General features: G+C 46.9%; 1 protein-coding gene across 17 annotated transcripts in view; it reads left to right on the forward strand.

The window, feature by feature from the left end:
• The window catches only part of MYCBP2 (MYC binding protein 2), a 481,356-nt gene that overhangs the window by 60,504 nt on the left and 399,285 nt on the right, over positions 1-21,567 (forward strand). For all 17 annotated transcript variants that reach the window (XM_075336774.1, XM_075336775.1, XM_075336778.1 and 14 more), the window contains exon 3: positions 9,818-10,033. In XM_075336774.1, the coding sequence (XP_075192889.1) occupies positions 9,818-10,033 (216 nt within the window). The remainder of the gene's footprint in view (positions 1-9,817; positions 10,034-21,567) is intronic.

Below are 21,567 nucleotides of genomic sequence, written 5' to 3' on the forward strand. Positions count from 1 at the left end.
GGGAAGGTAATCCGGCATCAAGTTAAACACAGTCCAAGGTTTCGACCACGTGCCGGTCTTTCAAGGAGGTCTGAGTGCTGGCTGGTCCTGTATGGAAGATATGGCGAGTATCATAGCTTCAGTGTAGGACTGTCCAGCACTCACACTTAAAAAAGACCGGCATATGGTTGAAACCTTGGACTGTGTTTAATTTGGTCCCAGGTTATCTTAACAATGCAAAACCCTATTTGCACTGTGAACTTGCTACTCTTGCTTTGTGCTGAGGTTTCTCTACCTCCAGCACTTGCATACATTCGCGCAGAGTGCCGACCTGGTCTCACACATCCATAAGTTATAACCTAAACTTTACAAGCTAATATCGCTGCAATGGAGCCTCACCCCTCCCCCCCCCATTCCCCCACATGTCAATGTAGCCTTATAAGTGCTTGTCTTTTGTGGGATGAGTTACACTTTTGAGTGACCCCATTTATTCTATCACCTTGCACTGTAAAATGGGAAGTAAAAAAACTTTCCCGTATTTTTCGGACTATAAGACGCACCGGACCATAAGGCGCACCCTGGTTTTAGAGGAGGAAAATTAAAATTTTAAGCAAAAAATGTGGTCATGACACACTTATGGGGCGAGGATCTGCTGCTGACACTGTTATGGGGGTAATGTCCCCAAATTCTCTACTAAGTTACCCCATCCTGGTAATGACATATACTGTATATCTAAGGCAAGAGTGTCATGTCCCTCATCCTGGTATAGCCCCCCATCCTGCTATATATAGTCATCCTGGCATATGGCCGCACCCTGCTATATACCCCATCCTGGCATATACCCCCATCCTGCTCGTAATATACCCCCCATCCTGCTCGTAATATACCCCCCACCCTGCTGGTAATATACCCCCCCACCCTGCTGGTAATATACCCCCCACCCTGCTGGTAATATACCCCCCACCCTGCTGGTAATATACCCCCATCCTGGTATACGGCCCACATCCTGTGGCACATAAAAAAAATAAATAAATAAATAAACGTTCATACTCTCCTTACCTCACTCACTGCAGCATCACTCCTCCTCCCGTCTGTGCCAGCAGCAGCGCTGGAGTGTGGAGCCGGCCACGATCCCTGCAGCATCGCGATGTCCTCCTATTTGTGCCGGCGGCGGCTGCGTGTGGACACGTGCGCACAGTGATGACGTCATAGCTGTGCGCACCGCTAGTCTCCACACAGCCACCGCCGGCACAGACAGGAGGACATCGCGATGCTGCAGCGATCGTGGCCGGTGAGTGTACTGATTCACTGCACCCTGCGCTGTCGATGATGCGCGGGGAGCAGTGAATACAGCTGCACATGATCACTCCAGGCTGTAGTTGCCAGGGGTGATAATTCGGGCTGGCTATTTAATATGCGCGCATTCCCCGCCCATCATCCCGCCCACCTGTCAGTGCCGGCTTCAGAACTGAGATGATGGGCGGGAGGATGGGCATGCATATGAAATGAGCGGGCCCACGTGGTCACGGCAGTCTGCTACAGCCTGCTCGTGCCGCCGATGACCCGCGCCACCTCAGCACCCTCATTCCCCGAAGCCCTACATTCAGACCATAAGACGCACCCTCCACTTCCCCCAACATTTGGGGAAAAAGAGTGCGTCTTATAGTCCGAAAAATACGGCAAGTGCATTGAATTTGCAAAAAAGTGCAATTCTTTTTTAGTAATCATGTTTACTCTATGGTAAAACTGACCTGGCAATATGATTCTCCAGCTCAGTAAAATTATGCACATACCAAACCTATATCATGATTGTTTTCTTTTGTGTTTTTTTTTTTTTTTTGTTTCATGTAGAAGAAAAAATTCAGAAATTTTGTTTAAAAATAAAATTATTTTTTTTCCTATTTGTCTCAATTTTCCAAGACCCATAACATTTTATTTTTTTTTTTATTTTTTGGGATTTGGGGCTGAGGGTTTTTTTTTTTTTTTTTGTTTTTTTTTTTGCCCCTGAGCTGATGTTTTTACTGATACTATTTTGGGTGTAAATGTGATGTTTTGATTTTGTTTGTATCCGCAATGTTATATAGACAGACCATTGGTAGTCAAAAATTCTTATATACTGCAATAAAAACTAAAACTCCTTACAAAAACAGGCCATTATTCAATACAGTGGCGTTGGTGAAGACATTATGTATAAATGTTATGGGTTTTGTAATGTGGGGTCCCCCCCCCCAAGTGAGTTTTCTTGTGAAAATGCCTTAGTTTATAAATGTATCAAGTTAAATCTTGATGGAAGATTGAGTTTTGAATGGCGACCTTGGTTTCTTCTGACACGACTCTTCTGCTCCATGCCTTTAGTGAGGAGGCGTTGTAAACAGAATATGCCGCATTCTTGGCAGATAGCTCAGTAACTAATTAATCTCTGACTTATGTGCAAACATTAGAAATGATCCCAGTTTCTGCTCCCCAGCTTTTCATCATATGCAAATCACAGATGGCATCGCATGATTGATTTTAAATAGATGAAAAACGGAGTAGTGCTGTACACTACTAATGCAGCACAACAATAGGGGAAAATACCGTACATCTCGCACATCTCAGAAACCCATCGGAGATTTATTACTTAACTGCCCTACAGTTTCAGTGTACATGGCTAAGACCACATTTATTCGAAGTTTTTCATGAATACATTTCAGTTTTTGATTGGCTGCAGCAGTGACATGTCTGTAATGCACATGACCAGCGCAAATAATCACTAAGCTAAGCAGTCTTGTGCTGGCTAAAGCGGCAATACTTGAGCCACATGAGAACTAATCTACAAATGTCAACAGTTTGTGATCTCATAGTCGGGCCGCTTGTCATCTCGTGGGCCATTGTGTACACACACACACACACACACACACACACACACACACACACACACACACACACACACACACACACACACACACACACACACACACACACACACACACACACACACACACACACCCGATTCCATATCATTCTTCCCTGGGATCCCTGCTGCATGCCTCCCCTGCATCTGGCCGACACACACACACATCTGATAGAAAGCATGCACGCACACACACCAGATTTCACATCATTCCTCCCTGTGATATCCGGTGGGTGCTGCACGCTGCCCTCCCCTGCGTCCGGCCGACACTCACACATCAGAACACACAGAGTAAAATATATCTTTGTACCGTGTTAGCCAGTAGCGATAAAAAAATTGTTTACAAGAACTGAGAGTCCTCAGTGGTTGATACCTTTTTAATGGCTAACTGAAAAGATGGTAATAATTGCAAGCTTTCGAGACTACTCAGGTCTCTTCATCAGAGTACACCCTCACACATCCGATCACATACACTCACACACACGCTGACGATATCGCACATACCTGTACAATCGCGCGTGCACACTCACAACATCCGGACATACCATTTGCTTCTGGCCATGTGATCCTCTCGCAGGTCCTGGAAGCTCACTGCACATCGTTGCAAGTCCTTACGCGCGCCGAGAAGCAAGTGATATCTCTGGATGTGGTGAGTGTGTATGCGATCTGTAGTGTGTATGCTATCTCTAGTGTGTTTGTGTATATGTGATCTGATTTGTGTGTGTGTGTGTTCCGCCGCAGGACTTTGATGTGCTCACCTGCTCCCGTTCGGCGTCCTAGGAGTATGATTGCGGGGTCATCTCTTCTGTCCTTAGGGGATGCCCGCTGTCTATAATGAAGTGCATGGACACTTCATTGACTGTGACAAGGTCTTATTTTTTGTGGAGGTCTTATATTTAAGCCTCCCTGAAAAAATCCTGCTAGGTCTTTATTTTCGGGGAAACACGGTAATATAGTCTATGTACAACTTGAGGACCCCAAAATTAAATAATTCAGGCCCTAATTACTGAAGTGAACTGGCTCCTGCTCCTTAGCTTGCCATGTGGAACGCAAGCTGCAAGCCTGACCCTAGCCGGATGGTAGGCTGTAAATGGAAAGCTTGCATGTGGAATGTAGAAGCACATGCAGCACTTAAGCTGATAGTATGGTGTCTTCATTGCTTACCACACACGGTTGTATGTCTCTCCTTTCTCATAGTTTTAGGTTTAAAGATATGCATACAAGACCACAATGTACTGTGCGAAAGGTTTAGGCAGACAAGGAAAAATATGCTACAATAAAAGTGTTATGTATTAACAAATGCAAAGTTAATGAATAAAAAGAAAAATCAAATTAATATTTGGTATGAACACCCTTTGCCTTCAAAACACAATCAGTTCTAGGTACACAGGTTTTGAAGGAACGTTTCTGGGATCTCCAAAAATCTTGGAGAATTAGCCATAGATCTTCTGTAGATTAAGGCTTGTGCAAATCTTCCCCATTTTATGTAATCGTAAACCGAATCGATGACCAGATCAAGGCTCTGTTGGGACCATGTCTTCACTTCAGGGCTCTTGTTCTTCTTTACACTGGTATCATTAGCTGTATGTTTTGGTTCTTTGACTCCAATTTTTTTTTTCTGCGGTAGGACATTGATTGCTACCTGATATTGCATGATGCGTACATTCTCCGCTTTGAGGACACCAATAATTCAGTCCAAATCCCTGACTTCTTTTGCAGAAATGATGCTCCAAACTTGCAAGGATTATCCACGATGCCCCATTGTTGCCAGCAGTCCTTCATTATTGTACTGCTCTTCAGACCTTTTGGCAAACAAATGGTCTATTAGATGAATATTTAGCATTTTGAGTGTCAGTCCAGAGGTGACATGTCTTCATGCTTAAGGACCTGGCCTTGTTTCTTTATCAAAGTTATGCCCTTTTAGCCTTTTTTGTTCCACCTAGACCACTTTGGGCAGACTTGTCCAAACAGGGTCCCAATGGCTGCTGTCAGTTCTAAGCTCATAGTACTGCTAGACATCTTCAAATTTTGAAGGGCAATAAGCATGATGTGTATTTCATCTTCTGCATAGTTTCCTTGGCTGACCTCTGCGTTTATGGTCCTCAACAATGCCCATTTTTTTTTATACTACTTTTACAGTGCCTTGCGAAAGTATTCGGCCCCCTTGAATTTTTCAACCTTTTCCCACACTTCAGGCTTCAAACATAAAGATAAATTTAAATTTTATGGTGAAGAATCAACAACAAGTGGGACACAATTGTGAAGTTAAACGAAATGTATTGCTTATTTTAAACTTTTGTAAAAAAATAACTGAAAATTGGGGCGTGCAATATTATTCGGCCCCTTTTACTTTCAGTGCAGCAAACTCTCTCCATAAGTTCATTGAGGATCTCTCAATGATCCAATGTTGTCCTAAATGACTGATGATAAATATAATCCACCTGTGTGTAATAAAGTCTCTGTATAAATTCACCTGCTCTGATAGTCTCAGGGTTCTATTTCAAGCACATAGAGCAGTGATGGCGAACCTGTGGCACTCCAGCTGTTGCAAAACTACAATTCCCATCATGCCTGGCAATTCAAAGCAAAAGCTTTGGCTGTGAAGACATGATGGGAATTGTAGTTTTGCAACAGCTGGAGTGCCAAAGGTTCGCCATCACTGACATAGAGCATCATGAAGACCAAGGAACACAACAGGCAGGTCCGTGATACTGTTGTGGAGAAGTTTAAAGCCGGATTTGGTTGCAAAAAGATTTCCACAACTTTAAACATCCCAAGAAGCACTCTGCAAGCGATCATATTGAAATGGAAGGAGTATCATAGCACTGCAAATCTACCAAGACCTGGGTGACTGTCCCTCAAAAATTTCATCTTAAACAAGGAGAAGACTGATCAGAGATGCAGCCAAGAGGCCCATGATCACTCTGGATGAACTGCAGAGATCTACAGCTGAGGTGGGAGAGTCTGTCCATAGGACAACAATCAGTCATACACTGCACAAATCTGGCCTTTATGGAAGAATGGCAAGGAGAAAGCCATTTCACAAAGATATCCATAAAAAGTGTTGGTTAAAGTTTGCCACAAGCCACCTGGGAGATATACCAAACATGTAGAAGAAGGTGCTCTGGTCAGATGAAACCAAAATCGAACTTTTAGGCGTAAAAGCAACACAGCTCATCAAGCTGAACACACCATCCCCACTGTCAAACATGTTGGTGGCAGCATAATGGTTTAGGCCTGCTTTTCTTCAGCAGACATTGGGAAGATGGTTAAAATTGAAGGGAAGATGGATGGAGCCAAATACAGAACCATTCTTGAAGAAAACCTGTTGGAGTCTGCAAAAGACCTGAGACTGGGACAGAGATTTGTCTTCCAACAAAACAATGATCCCAAACATAAAGCAAAATCTACAATGGAATGGTTCACAAATAAACGTATCCAGGTGTTAGAATGGCCAAGTCAGTGTCCAGACCTGAATCCAATCGAGAATCTGTGGAAAGAGCTTAAAACTGCTGTTTACAAACGCTCTCCATCCAACCTCACTCAGGTCGAGCTGTTTGCAAAGAAAGAAAGGGCAAGAATTTTCAGTCTCTCAATGTGCAAAACTGATAGACATACCTCAAGTGACTTGCAGCTGTAATCAGTAAGTATTAACTTAAAGGGGATGAATAATATTGCACGCCCCAATTTTTTTTTTTTTTTTTTTAAAAAGTTAAAAATAAGCAATAAATTTCGTTCAACTTAACAATTGTGTCCCACTTGTTGTTTCTTCACCATGACATTACATTTTTTTTAATCTTTTATGTTTGAAGCCTGAAATGTGGGAAAAGGTTGAAAAATTCAAAGGGTCCGAATACTTTCGCAATTAGCACCTGGAGACAGACCAGTCTGCTTTGAGACCTTGCTGATGTAGTATAACTACCTTATCTTATTGCTGTGCTCGGCCTGTCCATAGTGTATAATCTGCTACATGAATCGGTCTGGCATGACCTTGCTTTTGTAGCCAGATTGGCTTTTCCTCACCAGTTTTAAGTCCCCTACACTACTTTTGTTTTAGTTGATAACTGTTTCAAAATACAGATAAATAATAATTTTCACCTGTCTTGTATAATTGGTTACTTATAACCTGACTATAAGGCCATGTGTCCACGCTGCGGAAAATGTGCGTATTTTGCCGCGGATTTCTCGCGGAAAAGCCGCGGATTTTCCGAAAATCTGCAGCAGCGGCATTTCCAAGCCATTTCAATGGCATTTTGGAAATGCTGTGTCCATGCTGCGGATTTTTCCGCGGCGGATTTGCCGCGGATTTTGATCCGGAAAAATCTGCAGCATGTCAATTATTGTTGCGGATTTTGATCCGGATTTTGGCTATAGAATGGGGAAAAAAAAAATCCGCGGTAAATCCGCGGCAAAATAAAAAATGCGGATTTGCCGCTAAAGTCGCGGATTTTCATGCAGAAAAATCCGCAGCAACATTCTACCGTGGACACATAGCCTTAATGTGCAGAATCCCTGACTGTTTTTCATTTGTCTAGTGTATATTTAGAGAGACTGTCTATAACCTTTTCCAATACTCTAACCATTTACAGTGTACACCTATATTTTTTATCTGTTGCTGCATTTCCAAGTAATTAACATTTTACTTATGCAAATGAGGCCTTAAAGGGGTTGTCCAGTCTAAAATAAGTCTGCAGTCACTCTCTGAATCAGTCTGAATCTTCCCAATGAACACTGTGTGCGCTGCAAGGATTCGCTGGTTTCGGAGCCAGGCACTGTGGTCACGTGACCGCAGTTCTTAGATTTATGCGCACGGAGTGACTGCAGACTCACCATTTTAGACTGGAGAACCCCTTTAAGTGCTCTTAGGTGCAGCAGAGCATTTAACAATTCTCTTTTTCCCCTATGTCCTTTCCCTGGCCAGCACCAGGCTCTGTAACTTGATTTGATAACTTACTGCCTGTGCGATATCGGGCACCAGGCAAGGAAATCCAATATTAAGCAATCAATCAAGCTATAGAGGCCGGTGCTGTGCTGGGAAGTGACCTTTTGAAGGTGGGGGATAAAGTGTTGTTGGGCATGGCAGAGCACTTAACATCTCATCTGCATATGGAATAAAATACAGTACTTAAAAGATATCAGTGGATTTGCATTTCAGTATCCTGTATGATGTTTGGGGTGTCTGTTCTTAAAGGGGTATTGCCATCTCCAAGATCCTATCCTAATATGTAGGAAGTGTAATATTAGCAAATACCTCCAATTAGAAATACAGTCAAGTTGTTCTGATTCACTATTTCTGGTCATATGCAGGGCATTGCAGGATCTTGGATATCCATGGTTACAATCATGCATATACAGTGGAATCTCGCTTAACGAGTAACCCACTTAACGAGAATTTCGCTTAACAAGCAAAGCTTTCTGTAAATTTGTAACTGTTTACGAGAGTTTTGTTGTACGAGCAAAATCCTCACCGCACACACTTCTGGTTCCGTACATCCACCGCGCTCTGACCCGCGTTTACAGTCCTCACATACACAAGCACGCACAAAACACACACAAACACGCACGCACATACAGTATTATGCTCACCTTACCTTCCTTTCCATTGCCGGCCTCCTGGTGCATCGTGACGAGGGAGGAATCCTTGCGGCGAACTAAAAGATCCAGGAGGCCAGCGATGGAACGGAAGGTAAGGTGAGTATATTATGTCTACCTTCCGTTCCATCGCCGGCCTCCTGGGTTCTATAGTTCGCCGCTCCAGGATGTGTATCGGTAACAATCGGCGACGAGGCAGGAACTTCCCGCTTTCAGACGCTACTCAAAGGCAGCGCGCTGACCAATGAGAGGCTAGCGGCTCTGCCTTTGACGTTAGTGCTGTGGGTGTGGAAGTTCCTCCCTCGTCGCGATGGTAACCCGATACACAGCCCGTACCAGCGAACAGCAAGTCCCCGGAGACCGGCGATGGAACGGAAGATAAGGTGAGCATAATGTGTGTGTGCATGTGTATTTGTACGTGTTTGTGTGTTTGTGCGTGTGTGGAGTGACGCAATAGGGGACCAGGATGGGACATTTAACAAGTTGTGGAAGGAATTGTCTGCATTGCAATGATTTCCTATGGGAAATCTTGCTTTGCTGAACGAGTAACTTGGTTTACAAGCACAGTCCCAGAACGGATTGTTCTCGTTAACCAAGATTCCACTGTAGTCACAAATTGTTAGTTGCTAGTGGGCATAAACATGGATACCGAAGGCCCTGCAATGCCCTGAACATGAGGTTAGCGACAGTGATTCAGAAGAACTATCCTACATTTCTAATTGAAGGTATTTGCAAATATTAATATTACACCTACTATATATTAGGATTGGATCTTGGAGGTGGGAATACACCTTTTAATGACAGATCTCCTCCTTTTTAAATAGAACCTGTCACCAGGTCAGAAGTGGCCAGATTTTGTGCTTGCTTTATTACTGTTGTTCCCTTGAGAATTGTTTTTATGTATTTTTTTTTAATGTGCCATCGGCAGATAGAGGCAATGTTCTGGCAGCTCCTGTTCTAAACATATGGAAAAGGGAGTGACTAGGGCCTGACGCAGCAGAAAGTGCAGATTTCCTATTTTATGTGTCCAGATGTCTGTCACCTGCTTACTGAGCGTCTGAGCACAGCATTGTGGGTCTGTGCAGTGAGCGGATAATCCTACATGGTGCACAAGACCTTCCCCCTATATGGCACTGCCCGGACCACGGGTGCACACAGTGCGGATTCTGCTGCGTCTGGACACCTGCAGCAGTGTGTAACAAACATTACATGCACCAGCACTTTATGCTATCAAAGTCCAAACTTTCCCCACCCTGCTCCTTTGCCTGTGAATACCTGTTTTATTACTTTGAGTAACATTCTGTAACTGTTTATTGTATAAATTGTTAATGTTACATATGTTCTTGCTTACAGGCTGACAACCTGGAAAATGCCCTTTTCATACCAGACCTCAAACTGCACAGCAACCCTTCAGCATTCAATGTGTATTGCAATGTCCGTCACTGTGTCCTGGAGTGGCAGAGAAAGGAAACGTCTCTTCTGTTATCCTCTAAGAATTCCGTACAGAGTGGAGAGTCGGACAGTGATGAGGAGGAGGAATCCAAAGATCCACCAGTGAAGCTTCCAAAGGTGAGTGCTTCCTGCATTACGTTAGTTACGCTTTTATGTCTGGTTTAGGGGCAGTTCTTGGTTAAACAAGACTTTGTATTGTGGGTGAACAGTTAACTTATTCCTCTACAGTCCAGGACATCCCGATATAAACTGGCCTAGTCTCTCCACTATGCATTTTTCATATTTTATCACTATTATTTCTGCTCTTGGAACATTTACTTGCATTATACAGTGTAGTCCTGGTCCTTTTTATACATCTAATTACAGCTTCATGGCACTTTCCTATTATAACGTTGATTGTTGAGCTCTTAGTTAGTTACCAGGTTTTTGTTGCCCTGTCTTAGATCAGATCCTGATCTGACCACCAGGTTGCTCTGGTAGGTGAAGTAATCCCTTCACAACCCTTGACAGATCTATCCGTCATGGAGCGTGTGACGTTAAGCCCCGCCCCCTGCCGCGGGCAGGTTGCGGCGATCCGCGCACATATCAGCTGTTTTCAACAGCTGACATGTGTGCCTGCATGTTACGAGTGGAATCGCTTCCACTCGCAACATTTAACCCTTTACATCTCGCTGTCAGTCTGGCAGCGAGATGTATATGTGCGCGGCCATGATTTGCCCCCACCGGAAGTCACATGCGTGATCACGTGACTTTCAGTGGTTGCCATGGTAGCACAGGGTCATGTGATGATGCCTGTAGCTATGACGAGTCACTTTCAGTTTCACTCGGCCCGAAGCCAAATTAAACAGGAAGTGATCATATCTGCTGTTTACAGCTGTATAGCTGTGATCAGCAGATATGGCAGAGCGATCGGATTCCTGATCGCTATAGCCCCCTAGGGGGACTAGTAAAATAAAAAAAAGTGAAAGTTTTAAAAAAATAATAAAAACCTAAAAGTTCAAATCACCTCCCCCTTTCACCCCATTGAAAATTAAAGGGTTAAAAAAAAAAAAAAATATACACATTTGGTATCACCGCGTTCAGAAATGCTCGATCTATCAAAATATAAAATCAATTATTCTGATCGCTAAACTGCATAGCGGCAAAAAAATTCCAAATGCCAAAATTACATTTTTTTTGGTCGCCGCAAGTTTTACGCAAAATGCAATAACAGGCGATCAAAATGTAGCATCTGCGCAAAAATGGTACCGTTAAAAATGTCAGCTCGAAACGCAAGAAATAAGTTGTCACTGAGCCATAGATCCCAAAAAATGAGAACGCTACGGGTTTCTGATAATGGCGCAAACTGTACGCCACTTTTGTTGGACAAGCTTATGAAATTTTTTTAACCCCTTAGATACATGTAAACCTATACATGTTTGGTGTCTACAAACTCGCACCGACCTCAGGCATCACACAGATACCTCAGTTTTACCATATAGTGAACACTGTGAATAAAACATCCCAAAAGCTATTGTGCGATCACACTTTTTGTGCAGTTTTTCCACACTTGGAATTTTTTTGCTGTTTTCTAGTACACTATATGGTAAAACCTATGGTTTCATTTAAAAGTAGAACTCGTCCCGCAAAAAACAAGCCCTCATATGGCAAGATTGACTGAAAAATAAAGTTACGGCTCTCGGAAGAAGGGGAGCAAAAACAAACGCAAAAACTGAGAGTGCCCGGGGGCTGAAGGGGTTAATAACCTCAAAGGGAATCTATGACCAGATTTTTCTTTGTCGCTCCATTGGGAGACCCAGACAATTGGGTGTATAGGCTATGCCTCCGGAGGCCACACAAAGTACCACACCCAAAAGTGTTAAGCCCCTCCCCTTCTGCCTATACACCCCCCGTGCTCCCACGGGCTCCTCAGTTTTTTGCTTTGTGCGCAGGAGGTCAGACACGCACGCACAGCTCCACAGATTGGTCAGCAGCAGCTGCTGACCATGTCGGATGGAAGAAAAGTGGGCCCATATAGAGCCCCCAGCATGCTCCCTTCTCACCCCACTCTTGTCGGTGGTGTTGTAAGGTTGAGGTATCCATTGCGGGTACGGAGGCTGGAGCCCACATGCTGTTTTTCCTTCCCCATCCCCCTTAGGGCTCTGGTGGAAGTGGGATCCTATCGGTCTCCAGGCACTGAGACCGCGCTTCATCCACAACTCCTGTGGAGCCTGCTGGATAGGAGCCGGGTATCGTTCAGGGACATGGCCCTGCTACTTGGAGGTACTCTGTATCCCGGTGGGGACCGCGCACAGCAACACTCCAGCTTTGCTGGGTGTGCTAGTGCACCGGGGACCACGGCGCTGACCGGGTTAATATGTGCCATTACACACTCAGCGTTGCTGAGTGTGTTTATGTATAGGGACTGCCGCACTGACCGCCGCGGCCATGGAAACACTGCGGCACGGCTGGGACTTGTAGTGCGCCGGGGACTTTCACGCCGGCCGCGCTTTTACGGCGGCCGCGTTTATTACTAGAGTCCCCGGCTTTTTGCGGCCTAGTTTCCTTTCCTCCCGCCCACAACCCTGACAGGCAGGGGAAGGGCGGGACGCTGCACAGAACGAGCAGCACTGAGGGCTGGAGCATGCTTTGCATACTCCACCCCCCTCACTGTGCACAGTGCGGGCACCAGTTCCCGCACTTTCTGGGTCACGCCCACGGCCCTCCCGGGGTATCTCATGGATCCCAGGCTGAGGGTTCTGACACAGACCCCAGCCCCAGACCGACTAAGCGAGCTCGCTTAGATTTTCCCTCGACATCATCATATTGTGCAGGGTCTCAGAGGGGGGAATCTCTGGTTGATGATGCGGAGACAGCTGATCAGGATTCTGATCCTGAGGCCGCTCTCAATCTTGATACTCCGGACGGGGACGCCATAGTGAACGACCTTATTGCGTCCATCAATCGTATGTTGGAAATTTCTTCCTCAGCTCCTCCGGTGGAGGAGTCAGCCTCTCAGCAGGAGAAATTCCGTTTCAGGTTTCCCAAGCGTACACCGAGTATGTTTCTGGACCACTCTGATTTCAGAGAGGCAGTCCAGAATCACCATGCTTGTCCAGATAAGCGTTTTTCTAAGCGCCTTAAGGATACACGTTATCCTTTTCCCCCTGACGTGGTCAAAAGTTGGGCTCAGTGTCCCAAAGTGGATCCTCCAATCTCCAGACTGGCAGCTAGATCCATACTTGCAGTGGAAGATGGGGCTTCACTCAAAGATGCCACTGACAGGCAGATGGAGCTCTGGTTGAAATCCATCTATGAAGCTATCGGCGCTTCTTTTGCCCCAGCGTTCGCAGCCGTATGGGCGCTACAAGCTATCTCAGCAGGTCAAGCGCAAATTGACGCAGCCACACGCACGTCCGCGCCACAGGTGGCGTCCATAACCACTCAGACGTCGGCATTTGCGTCTTACGCTATTAATGCTGTCCTGGACTCTGCGAGCCGTACGGCGGTTGCAGCCGCCAATTCGGTGGTACTCCGCAGGGCCTTGTGGCTACGGGAATGGAAGGCAGATTCTGTTTCCAAAAAGCGCTTAACCAGTTTGCCAATTTCTGGCGACCGATTGTTTGGCGAGCGTTTGGATGAAATCATCAAACAATCCAAGGGAAAGGATACATCCTTACCCCAGCCCAAACCGAACATACCCCAACAGAGGAAGGGGCAGTCGAGGTTTCGGTCCTTTCGGGGCGCGGGCAGGTCCCAATTCTCCTCGTCCAAAAGGCCTCAGAAAGATCAAAGGAACTCTGACGCATGGCGGTCTAAGTCACGTCCTAAAAAGGCCACCGGAGGTGCCGCTACCAAAGCGGCTTCCTCATGACTTTCGGCCTCCTCACTCCGCATCTTCGGTCGGTGGCAGGCTCTCCCGCTTTTGCGACGCCTGGCTGCCACAGGTAAAAGACCGTTGGGTGAGAGACATTCTGTCTCACGGTTACAAGATAGAGTTCACCTCTCGTCCCCCGACTCGATTCTTCAGGTCATCCCCGCCTCCCGAGCGAGCCGAGGCTCTTCTGCAGGCGCTGGGCACTCTGAAGGCAGAAGGAGTGGTGGTCCCTGTTCCTCTTCAGCAACAGGGCCACGGTTTTTACTCCAACTTGTTTGTGGTCCCAAAGAAGGACGGGTCTTTCCGTCCTGTCCTGGACCTGAAACTTCTCAACAAACACGTAAAGACCAGGCGGTTCCGGATGGAATCCCTCCGCTCCGTCATCGCCTCAATGTCCCAAGGAGATTTCCTTGCATCGATCGATATCAAAGATGCTTATCTCCACGTACCGATTGCTCCAGAGCACCAGCGCTTCTTGCGCTTCGCCATAGAAAACGAACACCTGCAGTTCGTGGCACTGCCGTTCGGCCTGGCAACAGCCCCACGGGTTTTCACCAAGGTTATGGCTACTGTAGTAGCGGTCCTCCACTCTCAGGGTCACTCGGTGATCCCTTACTTGGACGATCTCCTGGTCAAGGCACCCTCAAGAGGCATGCCAACATAGCCTCGACGCTACCCTGGAGACTCTCCAGAGTTTCGGGTGGATCATCAATTTTCCAAAGTCAAATCTGACACCGGCCCAATCGCTCACATACCTTGGCATGGAGTTTCATACCCTCTCAGCGATAGTGAAGCTTCCGCTGATCAAGCAGCGGTCACTACAGACAGGGGTACAATCTCTCCTTCAAGGCCAGTCACACCCCTTGAGGCGCCTCATGCACTTCCTGGGGAAGATGGTGGCAGCAATGGAGGCAGTTCCTTTCGCGCAGTTTCACCTGCATCCTCTTCAATGGGACATCCTACGCAAATGGGACAGGAAGCCGACGTCCCTCGACAGGAACGTCTCCCTCTCTCAGGCGACCAAAGCTTCCCTTCGGTGGTGGCTTCTTCCCACTTCATTATCGAAGGGGAAATCCTTCCTACCCCCATCCTGGGAGGTGGTCACGACGGACGCGAGTCTGTCAGGGTGGGGAGCGGTTTTTCTCCACCACAGGGCTCAGGGTACGTGGACCCAGCAAGAGTCCTCGCTTCAGATCAATGTTCTGGAAATACGGGCAGTGTATCTTGCCCTGAAAGCGTTCCAGCAGTGGCTGGAAGGCAAGCAGATCACAATTCAGTCGGACAATTCCACAGCGGTGGCATACATCAACCACCAAGGCGGCACACGCAGTCGGCAAGCCTTCCAGGAAGTCCGGCGGATTTTGATGTGGGTGGAAGCCACGGCCTCCACCATCTCTGCAGTTCACATTCCAGGCGTGGAAAACTGGGAAGCAGATTATCTCAGTCGCCAGGGCATGGACGCAGGGGAATGGTCCCTTCACCCGGACGTGTTTCAGGAGATCTGTTGCCGCTGGGGGGTGCCAGACGTCGACCTCATGGCGTCCCGGCACAACAACAAGGTACCGACGTTCATGGCACGGTCTCAAGATCCCAGAGCTCTGGCGGCAGACGCCTTAGTTCAGGATTGGTCGCAGTTTCAGCTCCCTTATGTGTTTCCTCCGCTGGCACTGTTGCCCAGAGTGTTACGCAAGATCAGGGCCGACTGCCGCCGCGTCATCCTCGTCGCTCCAGACTGGCCGAGGCGGTCGTGGTACCCGGATCTGTGGCATCTCACGGTCGGCCAACCGTGGGCACTACCAGACCGACCAGACTTGCTATCTCAAGGGCCGTTTTTCCATCTGAATTCTGCGGCCCTCAACCTGACTGTGTGGCCATTGAGTCCTGGATCCTAGCGTCTTCAGGGTTATCTCAAGAGGTCATTGCCACTATGAGACAGGCCAGGAAACCAACGTCCGCCAAGATCTACCACAGGACGTGGAAAATTTTCCTGTCGTGGTGCTCTGCTCAGGGTTTTTCTCCCTGGCCTTTTGCCTTGCCTACTTTTCTGTCCTTCCTTCAATCTGGACTGGAAAAGGGTTTGTCGCTCGGCTCCCTTAAGGGACAAGTCTCAGCGCTCTGTGTTTTTCCAGAAGCGCCTAGCCAGACTTCCACAGGTACGCACGTTCCTGCAGGGGGTTTGTCACATCGTTCCTCCTTACAAGCGGCCGTTAGAACCCTGGGATCTGAACAGGGTGCTGATGGTTCTTCAGAAACCACCATTCGATCCAATGAGGGATATTTCTCTCTCACGCCTTTCGCAGAAAGTGGTTTTTCTAGTAGCAGTCACTTCACTTCGGAGAGTGTCTGAGCTAGCAGCGCTGTCATGCAAAGCCCCTTTCCTGGTTTTTCACCAGGACAAGGTGGTTCTGCGTCCGGTTCCGGAATTTCTCCCTAAGGTGGTATCCCCCTTTCATCTCAATCAGGATATCTCCTTACCTTCTTTTTGTCCTCATCCAGTTCACCAATGTGAAAAGGATTTGCACTTGTTAGATCTGGTGAGAGCACTCAGACTCTACATTTCTCGTACGGCGCCCCTGCGCCGCTCGGATGCACTCTTTGTCCTTGTCGCTGGCCAGCGTAAAGGGTCACAGGCTTCCAAATCAACCTTGGCTCGGTGGATCAAGGAGCCAATTCTCGAAGCCTACCGTTCGGCTGGGCTTCCGGTTCCCTCAGGGCTGAAGGCCCATTCTACCAGAGCCGTGGGCGCGTCCTGGGCTTTGAGGCACCAGGCTACGGCTCAGCAGGTGTGTCAGGCGGCTACCTGGTCGAGCCTGCACACTTTCACGAAACACTATCAGGTGCATACCTATGCTTCGGCGGATGCCAGCCTAGGTAGACGAGTCCTTCAGCCGGCGGTTGCCCACCTGTAGGAAGAGGCCGTTTTACGGCTCTCTTACGAGGTATTATTTTACCCACCCAGGGACTGCTTTTGGACGTCCCAATTGTCTGGGTCTCCCAATGGAGCGACAAAGAAGAAGGGAATTTTGTTTACTTACCGTAAATTCCTTTTCTTCTAGCTCCAATTGGGAGACCCAGCGCCCGCCCCTGTTTTTTTGTGTACACATGTTGTTCATGTTGAATGGTTTCAGTTCTCCGATATTCCTTCGGATTGAAGTTACTTTAAACCAGTTTATAATTCTTTTTCCTCCTTCTTGCTTTTGCACCAAAACTGAGGAGCCCGTGGGAGCACGGGGGGTGTATAGGCAGAAGGGGAGGGGCTTAACACTTTTGGGTGTGGTACTTTGTGCGGCCTCCGGAGGCATAGCCTATACACCCAATTGTCTGGGTCTCCCAATTGGAGCTAGAAGAAAAGGAATTTACGGTAAGTAAACAAAATTCCCTTCTTTTGCTACTTCATTTGAGAGCAGCCTAATGTTGAAACAGACTCTGATTCAGCGATGTCACTTACTGAGCTGTTTGCTGTTATTTTGATAAAATTAGTGTTTTCTCTGCTGCAGCTCTAGCAGTTATCCGGAACTCATGAATATGCTGGACTACCTGGCAGCAGGCCAAGTAGTCCTCTAATGATAAAATCACTGTTTAATCACTACACCAAGCAGCCCAGCAAGTGACACATCACTGGAATCAGGATCTCTGCCCCTACATTATGCTACTCTCAGATTAGGTGTCAAAACCTGGTGACCTTTAAGGGAATAGCCCACAGCTCATGTTTGTAGAATTCAGCCTCAACTGCTGCAGAAACAACAATTTTATTTAAATCTTCAGCATCATAGTGTGCCTTTCACTAAGGCTGGGACCCCACAGGGATTACTGTGATCCCCAAGCATGACACTCAGCTTACGCTGGCAGTACAGCAGAGCCGAGTGTCATGCGAGTGTGCCTGTGACTGAGGTCTGATCGTGCGAGCGGACCTCAGCTGCGGGGGGCGGGCTGGCTCTGAGGAGGGGAGGGCCAGTGCTGCGAAGGGGCAGACCGGCACGGAGGAGGGGAGGGAGGGATTTATCTCCCTCTCTTCTCCGTAGCCGACTATTGCCATTCTTGCCCTGCACTTGCGGTACACAGATGTACTGCGAGTGCAGTGCGTTTTTTTTTTTTTTTTTTATTTTTTTTTTTTTTGCTAAGGATTGTGTGACATTGTCATGCGATATCTGTGCCTTCACTTTCCCATACTTCGGACATAATTTACATGCAGTGGAGGTGAGGGATCAGCCACAGCTGCTAGGGGAGACTGAAGCCAGCGCTGATTGGCCACAGGTATTGCATGACAATGTCACGCATTCCCCAGGAGAGGCAGTGCAGATACTACTGGAACGGTGCTGGCACGGAGAGAAGAATGTTATTTTACTCTTTAAACCTTGTGACTAATTACCCTTAAAAATTAGATTGATGTATAGATCAGCCTTACTTTTGTTATTGCCCAGAAAAATAAAAACCATGATAGAGTGAAGCTTTAAGGTTTTCTTTAGACATCTGTGAGTGTGACTGAAAGAACATGCACCCATTATAGGCTATGGGCATAGTCCCATGTCTGTTTTGCAGACCAAATAGTCTGTAAAACAGAGAGACTTGTACTGAAGAGATTGATCATAGATTAGGAGCAGCAAAAAACCCCAAAAAACGGACAAGTCTGTGTTCTTTTCCTAGAAGAAGCTAGGAAATCTTGTATGTAGCAAAAACGTTGATGACCCAAATCAATTTTTACTATTAGTTTTAAGTTCCCGCTCTTGAGTTTTTGGTGCGTGTTTGACACTGCATATTGCCGCTGTGCAGATATGAGCAATCAGTGGAGGTCCAGGACACAGGCAACAACCAATGGATTTGCATTTAAAGGGAATCTGTCACCCTTTTGCATTTTTTTTAAGTTATTAATATGGGCATACAGGATGCTCAAAGGTGAAATTAACCATACCTGTATGCCTCTTAGATGTAAGAGGACTTTTGCCAAATGACCCATCATCCATCTTCTGGGCTATGGGACGTGTGCTGCCCGGAAGATAAATCTGCCTCCAGTCTTCATTAGTCTTCCTCCTCCACTCTCTTCCCTGGTGTCCCTGTGACGTCAGGTGCGCAGGCAGAAATCATGCACCTCCACATTATGCCTGCCGTCGCTCCCTGTACTGTTCTGTGGGCACAGGCTTCAATTTTGCTGTGCACAGGCATCGGGGAGTCACCGCTGCTACATACTGCAATGGAAAGACGCCAGGCAGACTGCGCATGCATGGGATTTCCGGCCTCGCAGCTGTCGTCACAGGGACTCTGAAGAGAAGGGGGAGCAAGAATCCTGCACCATGAAGACTGGAGGCCGGCTTATCTTCGCGGCAGCACACGCCCCATAGCCCGGAAGATAGATAGATATAAAAGAAACATTTTTGCTAAACGACCCATCATCCAGGAGGCACACAGATATGGCTAATTTTACCTTTATGCCACCTGTATGCCCAAATTAATAACTAAAATAAACACACGGGTGACGTTCCTTTTAAGGCCCTGTGCGCACTTACCAGATTTTGCCTCGGATTTTTTGCGGTTTTGCTGCAGAAAATGTTCATAACATCTCTGCAGTGATTCACCAGCAAAACCTATGGGCAAAAAAAATCCTGTGCGCACTAGGCGGAATTTGACAGCTGCATGTTTTGCTGCGGGATTCCCGCATCAAAAACAATTGCATGTCAATTCTTTCCGCACGTCGCTGCGGGATTTCACTCCATTGACTGCAATGTAATCATGAAATCCCGCAGGGAATAACGAAGGCAGCAAATTCTGTGCGGTTCACTGCGTTTTCCTGCGTTATTCCCTGCGGTATTTCGCGGTTTACCTCCGGTAATGTACATCACTGCCGGCGGTTTTGCAGGGAAGTAATGTCATTACAGGAAGAGGAAGCAAAGCAGAGAGTAAACAGACACATCACAGACATAGAACACATAGACACAGACACATAGAACACACATAGAAAGAAAACGGAAATATAGAAAACAAAACACGTGGGCTCCGCTGTATATTTACCGTCCAGCCGAGGTAAGTACACAGCGGCGGCCCGGTATTCTCAGGCTGGGGAGGGAGAGGTGCAGGGTTAATGTCCCCCACCTCACTCCCACCTCCCGCAGCCGAGAATATCAGCCGCAGCTGCCCCGGCACTGTCGCATGCATTATGCGGCACTACCGGAGTGTCTCCTGACTCTTCCTGCCGCCGTGATGCGGTGGCAGTCAGGGTAATACAAGGAGTTAATGGCGGCGGATCACCGCCATTAACTCCAGGCTTGATCATGGCAGCGTCTATGTGACAGCTGACATGATCAACCCGTAAGTAAAGTGAAAAAACACACCGAAAAATCGTTTATTTTAAATAAAACACAAACAAGCCTCGTTCACCCTTTTTATTAACCCCTCCCGAAACAAAGCTCCAGCGTAATCCACAGCTCCGGCGTCCTGCGATGCTTGCATCCAGCCGCGACTGACACAGACACTGCTGAATGCAGCCTCGCAGCGAGACAGCAGAGGTAACCAAAGGGCATTTCCCACGGCCGGTAATGTGAACTCACTGCCGACTGTGGGAAATGCAGAGAGTGCTCACAGGGACTCTGTCTATCTATCCCTCTATCTATCCCTCTATCTATCCCTCTATCTATCCCTCTATCTATCCCTCTATCTATCCCTCTATCTATCCCTCTATCTATCCCTCTATCTATCCCTCTATCTATCCCTCTATCTATCCCTCTATCTATCCCTCTATCTATCCCTCTATCTATCCCTCTATCTATCCCTCTATCTATCCCTCTATCTATCCCTCTATCTATCCCTCTATCTATCCCTCTATCTATCCCTCTATCTATCCCTCTATCTATCCCTCTATCTATCCCTCTATCTATCCCTCTATCTATCCCTCTATCTATCCCTCTATCTATCCCTCTATCTATCCCTCTATCTATCCCTCTATCTATCCCTCTATCTATCCCTCTATCTATCCCTCTATCTATCCCTCTATCTATCCCTCTATCTATCCCTCTATCTATCCCTCTATCTATCCCTCTATCTATCCCTCTATCTATCCCTCTATCTATCCCTCTATCTATCCCTCTATCTATCCCTCTATCTATCCCTCTATCTATCCCTCTATCTATCCCTCTATCTATCCCTCTATCTATCCCTCTATCTATCCCTCTATCTATCCCTCTATCTATCCCTCTATCTATCCCTCTATCTATCCCTCTATCTATCCCTCTATCTATCCCTCTATCTATCCCTCTATCTATCCCTCTATCTATCCCTCTATCTATCCCTCTATCTATCCCTCTATCTATCCCTCTATCTATCCCTCTATCTATCCCTCTATCTATCCCTCTATCTATCCCTCTATCTATCCCTCTATCTATCCCTCTATCTATCCCTCTATCTATCCCTCTATCTATCCCTCTATCTATCCCTCTATCTATCCCTCTATCTATCCCTCTATCTATCCCTCTATCTATCCCTCTATCTATCCCTCTATCTATCCCTCTATCTATCCCTCTATCCTCTATCCCAGAATGAAATGACTTTGAAAAAAAAAAATGTGCTTTATTGCATTGAATGCAATAAAGCACATACCAACCCGCACGCGGCAAAACCGCGGCAATACCACAAACAATACCGCGGTAAAACCGCAGCAAACCGCATCCGGCTTTCGGGTGCGGTTTGCCGCGTTTTTTTACCGCGGGTGCGGTAATCTTTGAATACCTGCGGAATTTTCTTGAGAAAATTCCATTTTCCAGTGCGCACATAGCCTAAGACATCGAAGAATGTGGCCTCCATGTTAACA

The sequence above is a fragment of the Anomaloglossus baeobatrachus genome, chromosome 2 (assembly GCF_048569485.1).
Source record: "Anomaloglossus baeobatrachus isolate aAnoBae1 chromosome 2, aAnoBae1.hap1, whole genome shotgun sequence".
In the NCBI taxonomy this organism is placed as follows: domain Eukaryota; kingdom Metazoa; phylum Chordata; class Amphibia; order Anura; family Aromobatidae; genus Anomaloglossus; species Anomaloglossus baeobatrachus.